General features: G+C 36.6%; 1 protein-coding gene across 4 annotated transcripts in view; it reads left to right on the top strand.

Moving 5' to 3' along the window:
- The window catches only part of SCAF4 (SR-related CTD associated factor 4), a 61954-nt gene that overhangs the window by 24665 nt on the left and 21895 nt on the right, over positions 1–15394 (top strand). For 2 of the 4 annotated variants that reach the window (XM_023630008.2, XM_023630006.2), the window contains exons 5-15: positions 429–564; positions 895–1034; positions 1658–1834; positions 6246–6424; positions 7060–7168; positions 8865–9029; positions 9554–9639; positions 11583–11773; positions 12707–12807; positions 13238–13351; positions 14188–14344. In XM_023630008.2, coding sequence (XP_023485776.1) covers positions 429–564; positions 895–1034; positions 1658–1834; positions 6246–6424; positions 7060–7168; positions 8865–9029; positions 9554–9639; positions 11583–11773; positions 12707–12807; positions 13238–13351; positions 14188–14344 — 1555 coding nt within the window. The remainder of the gene's footprint in view (positions 1–428; positions 565–894; positions 1035–1657; positions 1835–6245; positions 6425–7059; positions 7169–8864; positions 9030–9553; positions 9640–11582; positions 11774–12706; positions 12808–13237; positions 13352–14187; positions 14345–15394) is intronic. The other 2 variants (XM_070252089.1, XM_070252090.1) reach the window with 1 other exon arrangement.

Genomic DNA, 15394 nt, shown 5'->3' with positions numbered 1-15394 from the left:
AGCAGTTGCAGGCCAGTTTCTTAAATATTTTAACCGTTAGGATCATCCTGAGGAAATTCTTTTTTACTTCATTTACTTCTCTAAGATAACTAGTTTTTGTCATTGATAGAGTCTCTTTGTAAGCATAAATAAAATATAATGAAAACTTCAAATACTTTTTTTATTATAATGTATTTCTTTTGATTCTCCAGGTTATATTCCTTTTCTCTTCCCTTTTTTTGTTTTCCGTCTGTTTCTTACTCTAGATTACACTACTAAAGAAAGGCTAATTAGAGTAGAGTAATTGTAATTCTGATGATAGATTTTTTTTTTCCTATTTACAAAACAGACTTAGTATGGATATGTTAGCCTAGGGGATTTTTTTTCTTTTTTTGTAAGAGGTATAATAAATTATTTATGGTACGTTCATGTTTTCTCACACATAACAGAGTAAAATAGTCCGTGTGCTGAACCTTTGGCAAAAAAATGGAGTATTCAAGATTGAAATTATTCAACCTCTTTTGGACATGGCAGCAGGAACCAGTAATGCCGCCCCAGTAGCAGAAAATGTTACTAATAATGAAGGTATGGTCAAGGGTATCTGTGACCTTAGAAAACAGTATAACTTTATTCATGAAAAGTTTGAAGTCTGTTTATATTGGTATAAAATTTCCATAAGGAAACTTGAGTTTGCATCTTGGAAGGTATGGTTTTCTTTGCATAATTCTTATTTCTAATAAAAGTCTGCTCTTCCAGTACTTGTTATAGACTGTACAGAATCTGTATTTTTACTATCTGTTAAATGGAATGTTACTTGAATGGAATGTTGTGTCATTGAAGAAGCTTAATGGAGTTTAAAAGGGAAAATTTGTAAGTTAAAGTTTTCTTAGGGCTTACTGACCTTTTCTTTTTTAGGTTCACCTCCACCTCCAGTTAAGGTTTCTTCTGAACCCCCACAAGCCACTACAAACTCCGTACCAACTGTACCACAGTTGCCCAGCTCGGATGCTTTTGCTGCTGTAGCCCAACTGTTTCAGACGACACAAGGTCAACAGGTAAACCGCCTATCCTATCCAAAGATTAAATTCCTGTAGTTGGGTATTATTGTCAGTTCTTATTTTCCACACCTAATTAATGAGCACATTCAAGGGTGGAAATACTTCTACTTTTCAACTAGAAAAGCCTTCACTAGGAAGGTAATGGCATGGGGATCATTAGGGGGGAGTGGGGAAAGGTGAAAAACAAGGGAACAGCACACTGAGAAATAGTAATACGCCTTGGTGGAGCGAACTTTACAACTACTAAGTGGCTGATATTGGTGCTCTCAATTCTAGCATTTCTGATTGATTTCAAAATTATTTGGAAATGTTTTTTACATTTTTCTAGAAAATATATATTTACCTTGGTTACAACTTAAGTGTATTTTCTCTTCTCTTTGACCATCATTTTCTACCACTGGGGTCATCAGCATACAATTTTAACCTTAAGTGATGCACATTGTATCCCTGATAGATTCATTCACAACAAACTTAACCATTACTAAAAGGTAGATTCCTTTTTTCCAGTTTACTCTGTGTCTGTGCTATTTTGAGTCACCTTTAAGATTTTTTAGCAAGTTAACTTTTGATACTATGAGTATACTTCCTTATGTGGTTTATCAGTTTTCCCGTTCTTTAAGCTTCAGCAGATCCTTCAGACTTTTCAGCAGCCTCCAAAACCGCAGTCTCCTGCCATTGACAATGCTGTGATGGCTCAGGTTCAGGCTCTCACAGCTCAGTTAAAGACAGCTCCTACACAACCACCTGAACAAAAAGCTGCTTTCCCCCCGCCTGAACAGAAAACCGCATTTGACAAGGTACGCTCCTCTCACATAACCCGCCCGGCTCTTGATGTCACTCAGCTTGGACCGTGGAGGTTACCCTTCTCTAGCTTCTCTGTAGTTTGTTCATTTTCTTGTTTTGTTGTTTGAGGGATTTTTCTCCCTCAGCATCAAAACATTTTTCCTGGTTATAAATGTAATATATACTCATCACAAAAATTTTTAGTAAAAAGGAAAAGTAAACAGAACATTCACCATTAACCCTCATACTTGAAGATAACTACAGTAACATTTTGCTGTATATCTTTTCAGAATTTACTGTGGATATATGCTTTTCTTTATTTGGTCATAATATATATACACTATTTTTGACTTGCTTGTTTTGATCTTAATCCTCTTGTCTCTGTTGTTAAGGTTAATAGATTGAGATCTACATTTTTACTGAGTGCTTATTAGGAGTATTAGGTTAATGGACACGTTACAGTTTAGCCATTCCCCTATTGATAGATATTTAAGTTGCTTTCTGTTTTTTGCTGTTAAAAACCTTAATTACCATATCTATAACATGAGGGTTTGGATTGGTTCAGTGTCTTCCAACTCCTCTGTTGGGCCTTAGGCATGTTTAAGGATCTGCCACTAAGGATACAGATGTGCTGATTATGCACAGCTCAGAACTTCCTGTCGAAATGTTAACCCAGACAACTCCACTCTTTGTCTGTCTTGTGTCTTGTCTATGTATTGAGTTTGTGGCTATATAAAATTTCATTTCATTTTACAGGTTTCATTGCAAAAAACAGAAAAGTTTGAAAATCCCAAAACAGTTTAGTCTAAAATTTTGTTCTTCCTGGCATTCTAATTATAAGATACAATAACTTGATTATTGGTAGTCCAAATTAAGAATCCATATGGTAAATGCTGGTTGTCATTATATCTTTGACTATTGATTAAAAGAAGGTTGGGTAAAATTTTTGAGTACAAAAGGGGTACTTTGCTTTGGGGAAGAAATGCAAATAAAACAAAGTTCTAAAGGAAAAAGGGAAGCAATTTCACTCTGCTTTGAACAGATTTGAGTACATTCTTTCAGAGCTATTTCCGTGCACGTGTGAACATGAACTCTTTTCATATTGTGGTTTTATTTATTAGTTGTCTGTTTTGTGTTGTGATTTGGAAAACTTTCCCCACCTGTACTAAAAGTTCTATATTTTGTTTTCGTAGTTTTATAGTCTTGTTTTTTGTGTTTGTCTCTTCTTTTCATCTGGAACCTATTTTAGAATAAGCATTCAAGATAGTTAAATCTTTATATTTTTGGAAATAGCCAATTCTCCCTCACTATTTTTGTCATACACTAAATTCTCATTTGTTTCTATGTCCATACTGGACACTGTTCTGTCTTACTAATAATTATTTCCGCATCATAACAATTTAAATACTTGCAACTTATATACTGTTTCATTTCCAGGTGTTCCCCTTCCCCTTATTCTTTTTTAAACTTTCTTTGGCTATTCTTGGGCATATGTATTAGAGTCCTCCAGAAAAACAGGACCAATTTTATTTATTTATCTATCTATCCAGCTATACACATAGACGCACACAAAGGGGAGAGAGGGAGAGATTGATTTGACTTTTAAGGAATTGGCTAGCACAGTTGTGGAGTCTGGCAAATTTGATATTTGTGGGGCACACTGGCAGGCTGGAAACTCAGGTGAGAGTTACAGTCTTTAGTCTGAATTCTGCAGGGCAAGATTTCTGTGTTGCTGTCTTGAGAATTCCTTCTTCAGAAAACTTAAGTCCTTGCTCTTAAGGACGGATTGGTTGAGGCCCACCCACATTATAGAGGGTATTTCTTCATTGAAAATATACTAATTTAAATGTTAATCGTATTTTAAAACTACTTTCACAGCAACATCTAGATTAATATTTGACCAAACAACTGGGCACCATAACCTAGCCCAATTGACATGTACACTTAACCATCACAGCATACTTTTCCAGATGAACTTTAGCATAAATTTTAGAATTTATGAATTTATAGGTTAATTTAAGAAGTACTGATAGCTTCTTATACAGAATCTCCATTTATTAAAATCTTTTTTCATATATCTTGTATGTTTCACATTTCACTTATTCTTAGATATTTACTCATTTTTCCTGTTTAATGTTTCATAACACTTTTCATTTGGTTATTGATGCTATAGAGGGAAACTGTTGATTATTTTCTTGTAAATGGTCATGGTATTAAATGCTTTGTTTTCTAGTTGGTTCTCTCAGATTTTCTAGGTAGCTACTAAACTTGACTTTTCCTTTTCAACATCTGTGCCTGTTTCTTTTTCTTTTCTTATTGTACTTGTGGCTAGGACTTCAGAAAAGTGTTGATAATAGCAATGATAGTGGCATCCTTGTTTTGTTGTTAATTTGAGTTATGATTCCTCTAGTGTTTTACATTAAATGGGTTGGTCAGTGTTTGTTAGTTATATCAAATTTAGAAAAGGGAATTCTATGCTTCTCCTTGGACTAAAAAGGTTTATTTTAAGCTAGTCAAACAGCTTGACCGGGAACAATTTGTTTATTTCAGCTGCTTCGTAGATCTTCAGTTTCCTAAAAAGTGACAAAAATGTCCTTTTGGATAGATCTCAGTTTTAATTTTTTAACTGCTTCAAATCTTTTCCGAACACAATAGGTATAAATCTTCAAACTTTAAAGAACATATCTACAGTCATGGGTCACTTAACGACGGGGATGCATTCTGAGAAGTGTGTTACTAGGCAGTTTCGTCATTGTGCAAACATCATTGAGTGTACTTACGCAACCGTAGATGGTATAGCCTGTTGCTCCTAGGCTACAAACCTGTACAGCCATGTTACTGTATTGAATACTGTAGGCAGTTGTAACACAAGAGTAAGTATTTGTGTATCTGTATCTAAGCACAGAAAAGGTACAGTAAAAATACAGTATAAAAGATTAAAAATTAGTACACCTGTATAGGGCACTTACCATGACTAGAGCTTGCAGGACTGGAAGTTGCTCTGGGTGAGTCACTGAGTGGGACCACTGTCATATATGTGGTCTGCTGTTGAATGAAACACTGTTATGTGGCACATGGCTATATATGTGATAAATTGCCAAGAATCATATGTTTTGGTCTTTGTAGACAGTTCAGATGATTTTAATTTTAGCTCTTATCACTGACTCTATCTTGGTGATGAGTTACTTAAATATTCAGTGTCAACCATTGTAAAATAGCCATGGTAGTACCTATATTTTATTGTTGCCATGAGGGTTAAATAAGTTAATGTGCATAAGACAGCAGGGTGCCTTGGCCATGTTAGATCTCACTCAGTTATAATAAGAAGCTTTAATCACATGGCCTAGAATTACAAAGAAACACAAGTGTTGTCCAAGAAGGGAACTTCCCTTCCTGATTTAGAAATCTGTTGTCCAGTAAAGTAGAACCAGAATTTCTAGGTAGTACTATCCTAGAACAACACAAGTTTAGGAATTTGAGGTTGAAAGTTCATGAGAAGAATGGGCACAGCTTGAGAGAAGAGACTGCTTGTTGGATGCTAGAGACTGCCGGCTTTGAAGTCTAAAAGATCAGTGTCCATATCCTGATTCTCCCATTCACTGACTGTACAATCTTGGTTATGTTTCTTAATCCCCTGAGCCTTCGTTTCCTTGTCTGTGAAAAGAAGAAACTGTATCTACGTTACATGCTTCTTATGATGATGAAGTATCATACGTAATCTACCAAAACACAGTAGTAGGTGTTCATTGTGTTGCCTGCCTGCCTTCCTTTCTGAATAAATGGAATTGTGTTTTTAAGTGGCTCTTCTAGACAAGTGATCTTGTAAGGTGCCCTGATTCTTTTTTTTTTTTTTAATGAAAGTTTCTGGTAACTTGAGGTGAGCTGTGAAGTTTGATGAAAGAAGCTAGTATACAGGTAGTGAGACTTCTTTATGGCCCTGTCCATGCCATTCTCTTTTTTCTTTTTCGTGGTAGTATATTCTTGAGTAAGCAGCATATGGACATTTTTCTCTAGACATTTATAGTGATTGGACAAGACAGTCATTCTTTTTGTCCATTTTGTAGCTGACTGAAAATGTATACCCATTTCACGTGTGCAAGTTCCAGAAGTTTTTAGTCTAGGAAAGTGAGTATTTTAGTAAAATAGTTATATTTCTAAGTTAATTATAAAATAAGCATATAGAGAATAGTTAAAAAGAAAATCCTGCACTTGTAATTGGGGAAGAAAAGCAGAATAAAAAATTACGTCTTTTCCAAATGGCATTTCTGTAAAATTTGTCTATGAATGAAGTGGGAAAATGAGATTGTATGTGACAGCATGGTGGGATTATAGATGGTGGTACACATCTGTTGTTTTCATAAAGTTTTTTTGTGCGGTAAATCACAACCTGAATTTTAAAATGGAATATTGACATACCTATTCCAGAAGCTACTTGATAGATTTGATTATGATGATGAGCCAGAAGCTGTGGAAGAATCAAAGAAAGAAGATGCTGCTGCTGCCGCTGCCACCACAGCACCTGCTGCTGCTGTTGCTCCGCCTGCGCCCACTGCTGCCGTGCCCGCTGCTGCCACGCCTGCTGCTTCTCCTCCACAGGCACCCTTGTAAGTTTCTTTCTTCTATTTCCTCAGTGGATGTAGAGTTGGTGATCATTATAAGGCATGATGTAAGTAACGTTCGGTAACAAATAATTTTTTATATGGAGTCATTGTTTTTGAAAATTGTGATATTTTGGGTTTTCTCCCAAATGAGGGAGGGAATCCTGTCAGATTTACATTAAAAAATGGCTTTTGGGGGCCGGCCGGGTGGCGTAGCAGTTAAGTTCACACGTTCTGCTTCTTGGCAGCCTGGGGTTCTCTGGTTCAGATCCCAGGTGCAGACATGGCACTGCTTGGCATGCCATGCTGTGGCAGGCGTCCCACATGTAAAGTAGAGGAAGATGGACACAGATGTTATCTCAGGGCCAGGCTTCCTCAGCAAAAAAGACGAAGGACTGGCAGTTAGCTCAGAGCTAATCTTCCTCAAAAACAAAACAACAACAAAAAAAACTATTTAAAAAAATGGCTTTTATGTTGGGAACAATGCTGAGCGTATAAATTTATATAGGCAAATATACGATTCCGTAAAATGTTGATTATTAATGACTGCTGAATAACATTCTTTATGTTTCTGTAGTGTAAATGTGGCTAAGATTCTTACGTGTTTTTGAATGGGTAAAAAGGTTGCTCATCATTTTCAGTGGGTTTCCTGGAGATGGCATGCAGCAGCCAGCATATACCCAGCATCAAAATATGGATCAGTTTCAACCTCGAATGGTGGCAATCCAGCAGGATCCAGTGCACCATCAGGTACAGGTGTTTTTCTTGCAGCTGATAGTTATTAGAGCATATGAGTTGCACTTCACAGACCACTATTATTTAGCTGTGTGATTGGCTAAGTGGTACTACAGCTACCATAAAAGCTGTTGAGCACGTAAGTGATTTGGGTTGTTTTTTGCTTTAATTAAAACAAGGATGCTAAGGTATTACATGCTTATAATTTAGTAATAGGTATTTTTGTTAAAATTGTTCAGAGAGAGATTATGGTTCTATTTCAGGGAACTGGTTTGTTTAGTTATATAGTTCTTTCCCTTGTGAGGAGGTTTTTTTAAAAATGTGTGATAAAATGCTTTAGAGGGCTTCCAGCTCTCAACATTCAGGAATACAGTTTGCAATCTGCAGTAAAAGGAGCATAGCACACTGGAGAATTGCAGGCATTTAGTAGAAATTTGTTCATTGAATTTATTTTGGTAAATTCGTAGTTTCCTAAACTTGACTGTGCATCTCTATTATGGGGGCAGGAGGCGGGGCATTTAAAAATTATGAATCTTGTGGGGCCGGCCCTGTGGCCAAGTGATTAAGCTCGTGCACTCTGCTTCGGCAGCCCAGGGTTTCACCAGTTCGGATCCTGGGCGCAGATGTGGCATGGCTCATCAGGCCATGTTGAGGCGGTGTCCCACATGCCACAACTAGAAGGACCCACAACTAAAAGAATATACAACTATATACTGGGGGGATTTTGAGAGAAAAAGCAGCAAAAAAAAAAAAGACTGGCAACAGTTGTTAGCTCAGATGCCAATCTTAAAAGAAAAGAAAGATTATGAATCCTGGTCCTCCAGTGCTCCAACTCTCTAGAGAATCTGTATTTTTTTTTAAATTGTGTAGTGATTTTGTTGTACAACCAGCCTTGGGAAATACTACTTTATATCCTAGTTTAGAAAGTGTTCTAGAAACCTCTTTGGAGTATATTCATTTTCTCATCTGTATCATGTTCACTCCATTCTTTATGTTTGGTAACATGAAATTGATGTTGTATTTTTATAACTTATTGATGAATGAAGTTTGAAAAGTACTTTATAAGCCAGTTTAAAACTTATTTCCAAATGTTTAACAATTACTGAAAGTTTATAAATAATTTAGATAGAATACGTCTTTATGACATAATGACATTATAGTTATACTTTATTTGTATTGGCATTGGAATGGCACATACAGAAATAGGTTAGGTTGTGGTTTACTCTCATTATTATTATGATATTTGAAACCCTAAAAGTAGGCATGTTGGTTGAAACTCCTTGGAGTAAATCTTTTAAAAGTGAACCTAGAAGTGAATGCTTCTAGCCACTCTCCCTCTGAAAAGGCTTACTTGCCTTTAAAGTTGAAGAGAGACAACTTGCAATAGAGTACCCTCTGACTTTAAGCTCCATCTGTCACATTGCTTCCTCATATAAATGAAATTATGTCTTATTAAATGTGTAATACCAAACCTGTGTGTTCATAATTTTAACAGGAGCTATAGGATTTTTAAGCTGTATACTTGGATGTATAAAGATTGGCTAAAGATTGTACCTGTGGAAATTGTTGTGTATGTCATGTTTTTCCTTGATCAAAATTTACTGAAGAAGTTTTAGTTTTATATAAAGTAGTAAGCGTTTTTCTGATTATTTTTGGTAGCTATTACTTAAAATCTACTCGTACACTTTTTTTTGTTTTAACATACGAAAAGGTTCCGCTTCCTCCTAATGGACAGATGCCAGGATTTGGCCTTCTTCCTACACCTCCATTTCCTCCCATGGCTCAGTCTGTGATTCCTCCAACTCCCCCCGTGCAGCAGCCTTTCCAAGCTTCTTTTCAGGCACAGAGTGAACCACTTACACAGAAGGCACATCAGGTAACACTTTATTCTCAGGTTGTTGGTTATCTGTTTGGTTGCCTTGACTTACATGCGGATTCCTGCCTTTTTGCTTGCCATCATTTTTTAATATGAAGAAAGACTGTTATGTGGGGCACACAGTAACCTCTGTGCCCTAAGTTTTTCATCTGGAAAGTGGACCTAATAAGACTACTAAGTTCCACAGGGTTCTGTGAGGATTGAGATACATAATAGGATGCTTAGCCAGTGCCTAATGCACTACTTTAGGTAATGGTTTGTTAAAACAGTATGTAACTTGTATGAGGTAGTTTCTAGAAGTAGAGAAGTATTCTAATCTTGTAAACCATATAAAAAAAATTTTTCCCACTGATGACCAGTCATTATTAAACTAGTAGTTTGGTCTCAAGTAACCAAAAGAGAACTGTTTCAGGACAAGAGATTTGTAATTCACTGTTCTTTAGATTTTGTCCTATTGCCTCTATTTATAATTTCCACTTTTCTCATTTAATTATGTTCATTTATTGTTGTTTTTTCTTCTTAAGGAAATGGAAGTGGAACAACCTTGTATTCAAGAGGTTAAGCGGCATATGTCTGATAACAGAAAGTCAAGATCTAGGTCAGCATCCAGGTAATTTATAGGAATGTTTTTCCAATCCTGTGTGTCTTAGGAGACAGAGAGATTAAAATCAAGTTGGATTGTTTTCAGATATGCAGCCTTAATAAAATAACACTTCCTGGGCTGGCCTGGCGGCATAGTGCTTAAGTTCAGCATGCTCGGCTTCAGTGGCCTGGGGTTCACAGGTTCAGATCCCAGGCGCAGACCTACACCTCTCATCAAGCCATGCTGTGGCAACACCACACATACAAAATGGAAGCAGATGGGCACAGATGTTAGCTCACGGCCACTCTTCCTCAAGCAAAGAGAGCAAGATTGGCAGCAGGTGTTAGCTCAGGGCCAATTGTCCTCCCCAAAAATAAAATAACACTTGGTATGTTTATATGTCTCTATGTATGGAGTGGGAGCAGGAGAAGTACATTAAAAAAATCTAAGGTCAGGGGCTGGCCCCGTGGCCGAGTGGTTAAGTTCGCGCGCTCCGCTGCAGGCGGCCCAGTGTTTCGTTGGTTCGAATCCTGGGTGCGGACATGGCACTGCTCATCAAACCACGCTGAGGCAGCGTCCCACATGCCACAACTAGAAGGACGCACAACGAAGAATATACAACTATGTACCGGGGGGCTTTGGGGAGAAAAAGGAAAAAAATAAAATCTTTAAAAAAAAAAAAAATCTAAGGTCAGTCATCTTAACCACATTTTTTTCCTTTGAGTTACTCTAATGCCTACATACAGATATACATGGAATTATATGAATTATGTAATCAAAGTTCCATTTCAAGTTTATCAACCAACAAAAGTAGAAAGATAAGTAATACTATAATAAGGTTATACTTTTGGGGCAGGGGGTGTAATGGATGTTTTTCGTTTCTTAAAGCAGTGTTTTTCACTTTACACATATCTCTTTTTACTATTTAATAAATAAATTTTTTTATTTTTTTAAGGAAGATTAGCCCTAAGCTAACATCTGCTGCCAGTCCTCCTCTTTTGCTGAGGAAGACTAGCCCTGAGCTAACATCCGTGCCCATCTTCCTCTTCTTTATATGTGGGACGCCTGACACAGCATGGCTTGCCAAGCCATGCCACATTCACACCCGGGATCCAAACGGCAAACACCAGGCCGCTGAAGCGGAATGTGCACACTTAACCGCTGCACCAGCAGGCTGGCCCCTAAATAAATTTTTTTAAGGCAACAATTGGTTCCACATAATAGGTGTTTTCTCTAGTTAAAATTGATTCCTGTTGTCTTTTTTTGAATTAAACTGTTGAGATAATTGTAGATTCACATGCAATTTTAAGAAATAATACAGAGAGGTCCCATTTACCCTTTACCTAGTTTCTGCCATTTGGTAACATCTTGCAAAACCATAGTACAGTATCAGGATATTAGCATCAGTAGTCAACATACAGAGCATTTATCCCCACAGGGGCTGCTCATGTTGCCTTTTGTAGTCGTACCTACTTGCCTCTTCCCTATCCCCTTAAACTCTTTTTTCCTTTTCTGTTTTTTTAATTAAAGTAACATTGGTTTCTAACATTATATAAATCTCAGGTATACATCACTATGTTTTGATTTCTCGTAGGCTACATCATGTTCACCACCCAAAGACTAATTACCATTAAATTACTGAGAAGATAGCTAACAGCAGTAGCAGTATATCTCAATGATGATTACTAGCTTCTTGTACTACGAGGATGTAATTTAGTATAGTGCTAGGGGTATCAAAGATGAGAGATACTTTTTGTATGTTACCGTTCTTATTTATCTCCCTTAAAACGTATGCATACTTTCTAACTTTGAACATATTAATCTTTGAAATGAATTCCCTGCTGTCAAATTCTTACATATCCAAACATTAAATTAGCTAGTTATATTTTTTGTTTTCAAATTGACACATGCTTACATTTTCTATTTTCTCTCCATGTGCTATCCATTCTCCCTCTTCATGAAAATATTAGGTCACCAAAAAGGAGACGATCTCGATCTGGTTCTAGATCTCGAAGGTCTCGTCATCGACGTTCTCGATCCCGGTCAAGAGATCGACGTCGACATTCTCCTAGATCTCGTTCCCAGGAAAGACGAGATCGAGAAAAAGAAAGAGAACGCCGACAAAAAGGCCTTCCTCAGATCAAACCAGAAACTGCAAGTGGTAAATTAACCTTTACATTTAAACTTCCTGCATTATTTTTTTCAGGTCCTGGGTTTAAAATCCTTTATAACTATTAGCAAAGTAGCAGCTTATCATGTCTTACTCATTTGTGCTTTTGTATATACCCTTGGATTTGCTTTTGTACGTTAAGCCAGCTATAAAGCAGCAATAAGGAGTGAAGCAAACTAATAGTGAGTCTTGAATCTCATGTATGAAATATAAAGTCATTAATTAGCTCCCTTATGCACAATGGGAAAGTTTTAACTTTTTTCCATTATAACTAATACCCTCTTTTATAAATATTTGTAATTTATACAGTTTATTAGTTTGCATTATCTCCTGAATCTCATCATATGTTTAGAATATGTTTGATAAGGTCTGCTAGACACATTATTCATATAAGTCTGTAGCTGTTAGTGAAATTTTAATTTACAGTGTGACTAGGGCATGTGTAAAACTAACTCTGTAAGGCTTATTTCCTACGACACAACATAAGAGAAAAACCATTTACACTCGACAGTTGGAAAGGGACAACTACATATAGTGAACAAAAGCACTGAATTGATTGGTGATCAAGAGAATTGGGGTCAAGTCTTAGCTCTGCTGTTTTCTTACCAAGGGTGGCCTTGGGCAAGTTACTGCCTCTCTGGCCCCAGTTTTCATAGATGAAATTTTGAGATCTATGCACAAAAAGGACAGTTTTTTCCAACTCTTATGTGTACCTTTCACTATCCTGGTTCCGTTTCTGGAAGTACTACCACATTTTTCTAGAATTTTTTAAGATGTATTTTAATGTATATAGGATTTACTACTTAAACTTGTGGTATCGTAATGTAACTCATGCATATTTTCTGTAATGAATTTTTTCATGTAAGGTACAGTGCTGCTGATTATCAAGTGTGTATATTTTTATGATTATAATTTTATTTTAAGTTTGTAGTACTACACTCTGGGTGGGACAACTGGACAAAAGGACTACTCAGCAGGACGTTGCCAGTCTCTTAGAAGAGTTTGGTCCAATTGAATCAATTAATGTGAGTGTTTATTAAATTATTTAATGACAGTGGATAGATGTGATTGTCATTTTATGAAATTAAGGACTTGAGACCTAAGTTAAAATTTGCCCAGGTTTGTAGAAGATGTGGCTACAGGTTAGGTTTTCTGAGTCCATGTTTAGCATTCTCTACCATTTAACTACAGTCCTTGGATAACTGTGTTTCATTTAAAACCTTTTTCTAGAAAAGCCTTTATATAACAAAGCTTGGGGGACTGTAGGTTCATTAATAATTAGCAGATGAGACCAAACTTGAACTGACAATTTACAAAAAGTTAATCTCAGATTATAGAACACTGGTTTGGGGCAGAGGGATTGTGGTTGGTGTTGTTAGAACTGATTTCTCAGTATTATGTCTTGTTGCTCTTTGATTTTGATATATTTTATAATATTAAAATGTTTTGGAGCAGATGATTCCTCCCAGAGGCTGTGCCTATATTGTTATGGTTCATAGGCAAGACGCTTATCGTGCCCTGCAGAAACTGAGCCGAGGAAACTATAAAGTGAACCAGAAATCCATAAAGGTATAGTTTTATACCTTACAATTCATTTTTTAAAAAAGTTAATGCATAATATTAGACGGCTTTTTACGAACTGTAATTTTGGACACTGGGGCCTTTCATAGGCATCTATTTTTAAAGAGGTTATCTCCTAAAAGTTAACATAAAATTTTCAAAGTTAGGTGCAAGGTAGAATTTTGTTTATAAAAAAAAAGGTAGGTTCGTAAAGGTATTTAATTAATTAGTGCTTTAAATATAATGTTATTTAGTAAAATATTTGTCATTCAAAAATTTTGTATTTTCTACACTCCGTTTTTAAAGTTTATCATCTCAGAATTAACTATGAAAAATATTCACCAAAAAGAGAGAAAAAGATATAGGTTCCTTGGTATTCTTCCCCTAAGGGGCCAGAGTCAGTGTTTCCTCAGTGTCATAACACTCTGTTCTACCCTTGGATTACACAAAAGGATTTTGTCTATTGAATAATTCCAGGGTACCCAAAACTTTTGAAAGTAATTCCCACTTTTTTTATGCTGGGTTGTACAAGGAGCTTCAACCTTTCTCTCATTTCCTTTTCTCTAAGTTTTATGCTGGCTGGATTAAGCGGGTGGGTGGGTGGAGGAATGGGTAAGATGTGTGATGCCAGTCAAATTTCCATCCTAGGACAAAGTGGGATAAAAGGGTAACCAATCGCCTACTGTCAAATAAAGCTTTGAGTGAGATCCAGGGATAGCTGGGCCAGATTACTCCCTTGCTGCCCAAGTCTGAATGATTAGAATGGTAGGGAACAGTTAACTCTGAAAATTTATGACATTCTTCTCCCTTCCTTCTTTTTTATATTTTAACTAATGGTGAAATAGATTGCCTGGGCCTTAAACAAAGGAATAAAGGCAGATTATAAGCAGTATTGGGATGTAGAACTTGGTGTTACTTATATTCCATGGGACAAAGTTAAGCCTGAAGAACTGGAGAGTTTTTGTGAAGGAGGAATGTTGGACAGTGATACACTTAATCCAGGTAAAGCAGTATTTAATTTCTTTTAAAATTCATCTATTTTCTTGGTAGTACATATGACAAATATTCTTTGCATTAGGAAGTGATATTTGAGAAGAAAATTTTCAAGTACCCACTGTGTGCCAATCTCCATTATAAACTAGGGAAACAGTGAATTAAGATAAATGTGGTCTTTGCCCATATGCAACTTAGTTTTAGTGGGAAAGATGCAGACCAAATGAAATCACTACTAATTGTGGGGCTAATTATTAACTACGGTATTAAGTAGATCTTAAGTAGAATTTTTCACTGTGAAAACTTAGATCAAATGAGTCTTAAACTGAGCATCGTTGGTATTGTGTTTTAATCCACTATATCATAATAATTTCTTTGAAAATGTTTAAATGTCCAGAGTAGCAATCAGAAGTAAACATTTGAGACAAGAAGGTTCTTTGTGGGCCTGGATATTAAAAATGCCAGGACAGTGGAATTGTGGTGCGGAAGATGGCAGAATGTATGAGCATGGCTGGAGATTGATAGCAGCACAAGGAGGAGTACAGGGTGGCATGGCAAAATAGAAAGAACGTTTAAAGGAAGCTTCAAGCAGGAGTGATGGTTTGAGAGCCGAAAGGAGGTGAAACAATGCTGAACTATTCCCATACCGAACTCCTCCCTCCACCTTGCATGATGCCTTCACTCAAGCATAGAGCTGGGTTTCTGTCCAGGCAAACAGTTATGAAGGGTCTGCTATGCACCAGGCATTCTGAGAGGCTCTGGTGCAGAGTAAAAATCCTGCTTCTCCCTCCCAGGATCTTTAATCCAGGCAGACCACTGTTGTGGTTAAGAACATAGACTCTAGAGCCAGGTGTGTCTGGGTTGAGTTCCATCTCTGCCACTTACTAGGTATGTGACCTTGGACAAAGTGTCTTTTCCTCATTTATAAAGTGGGAATAATGATAGGACATCCTTATAGATGGTTATGAGAATTAAATGAATTAATAGATATAAAATGCTTAGAAGTCTGCCTGGCGCACAGTAAGCATTCTTTTGCATGTTTGCTATTGTTATCCATTA

This window comes from Equus caballus, chromosome 26 (genome assembly GCF_041296265.1).
Source record: "Equus caballus isolate H_3958 breed thoroughbred chromosome 26, TB-T2T, whole genome shotgun sequence".
Taxonomy (NCBI): Eukaryota; Metazoa; Chordata; class Mammalia; order Perissodactyla; family Equidae; genus Equus; species Equus caballus.
This window is presented reverse-complemented; position numbering and strand designations above follow the sequence as displayed.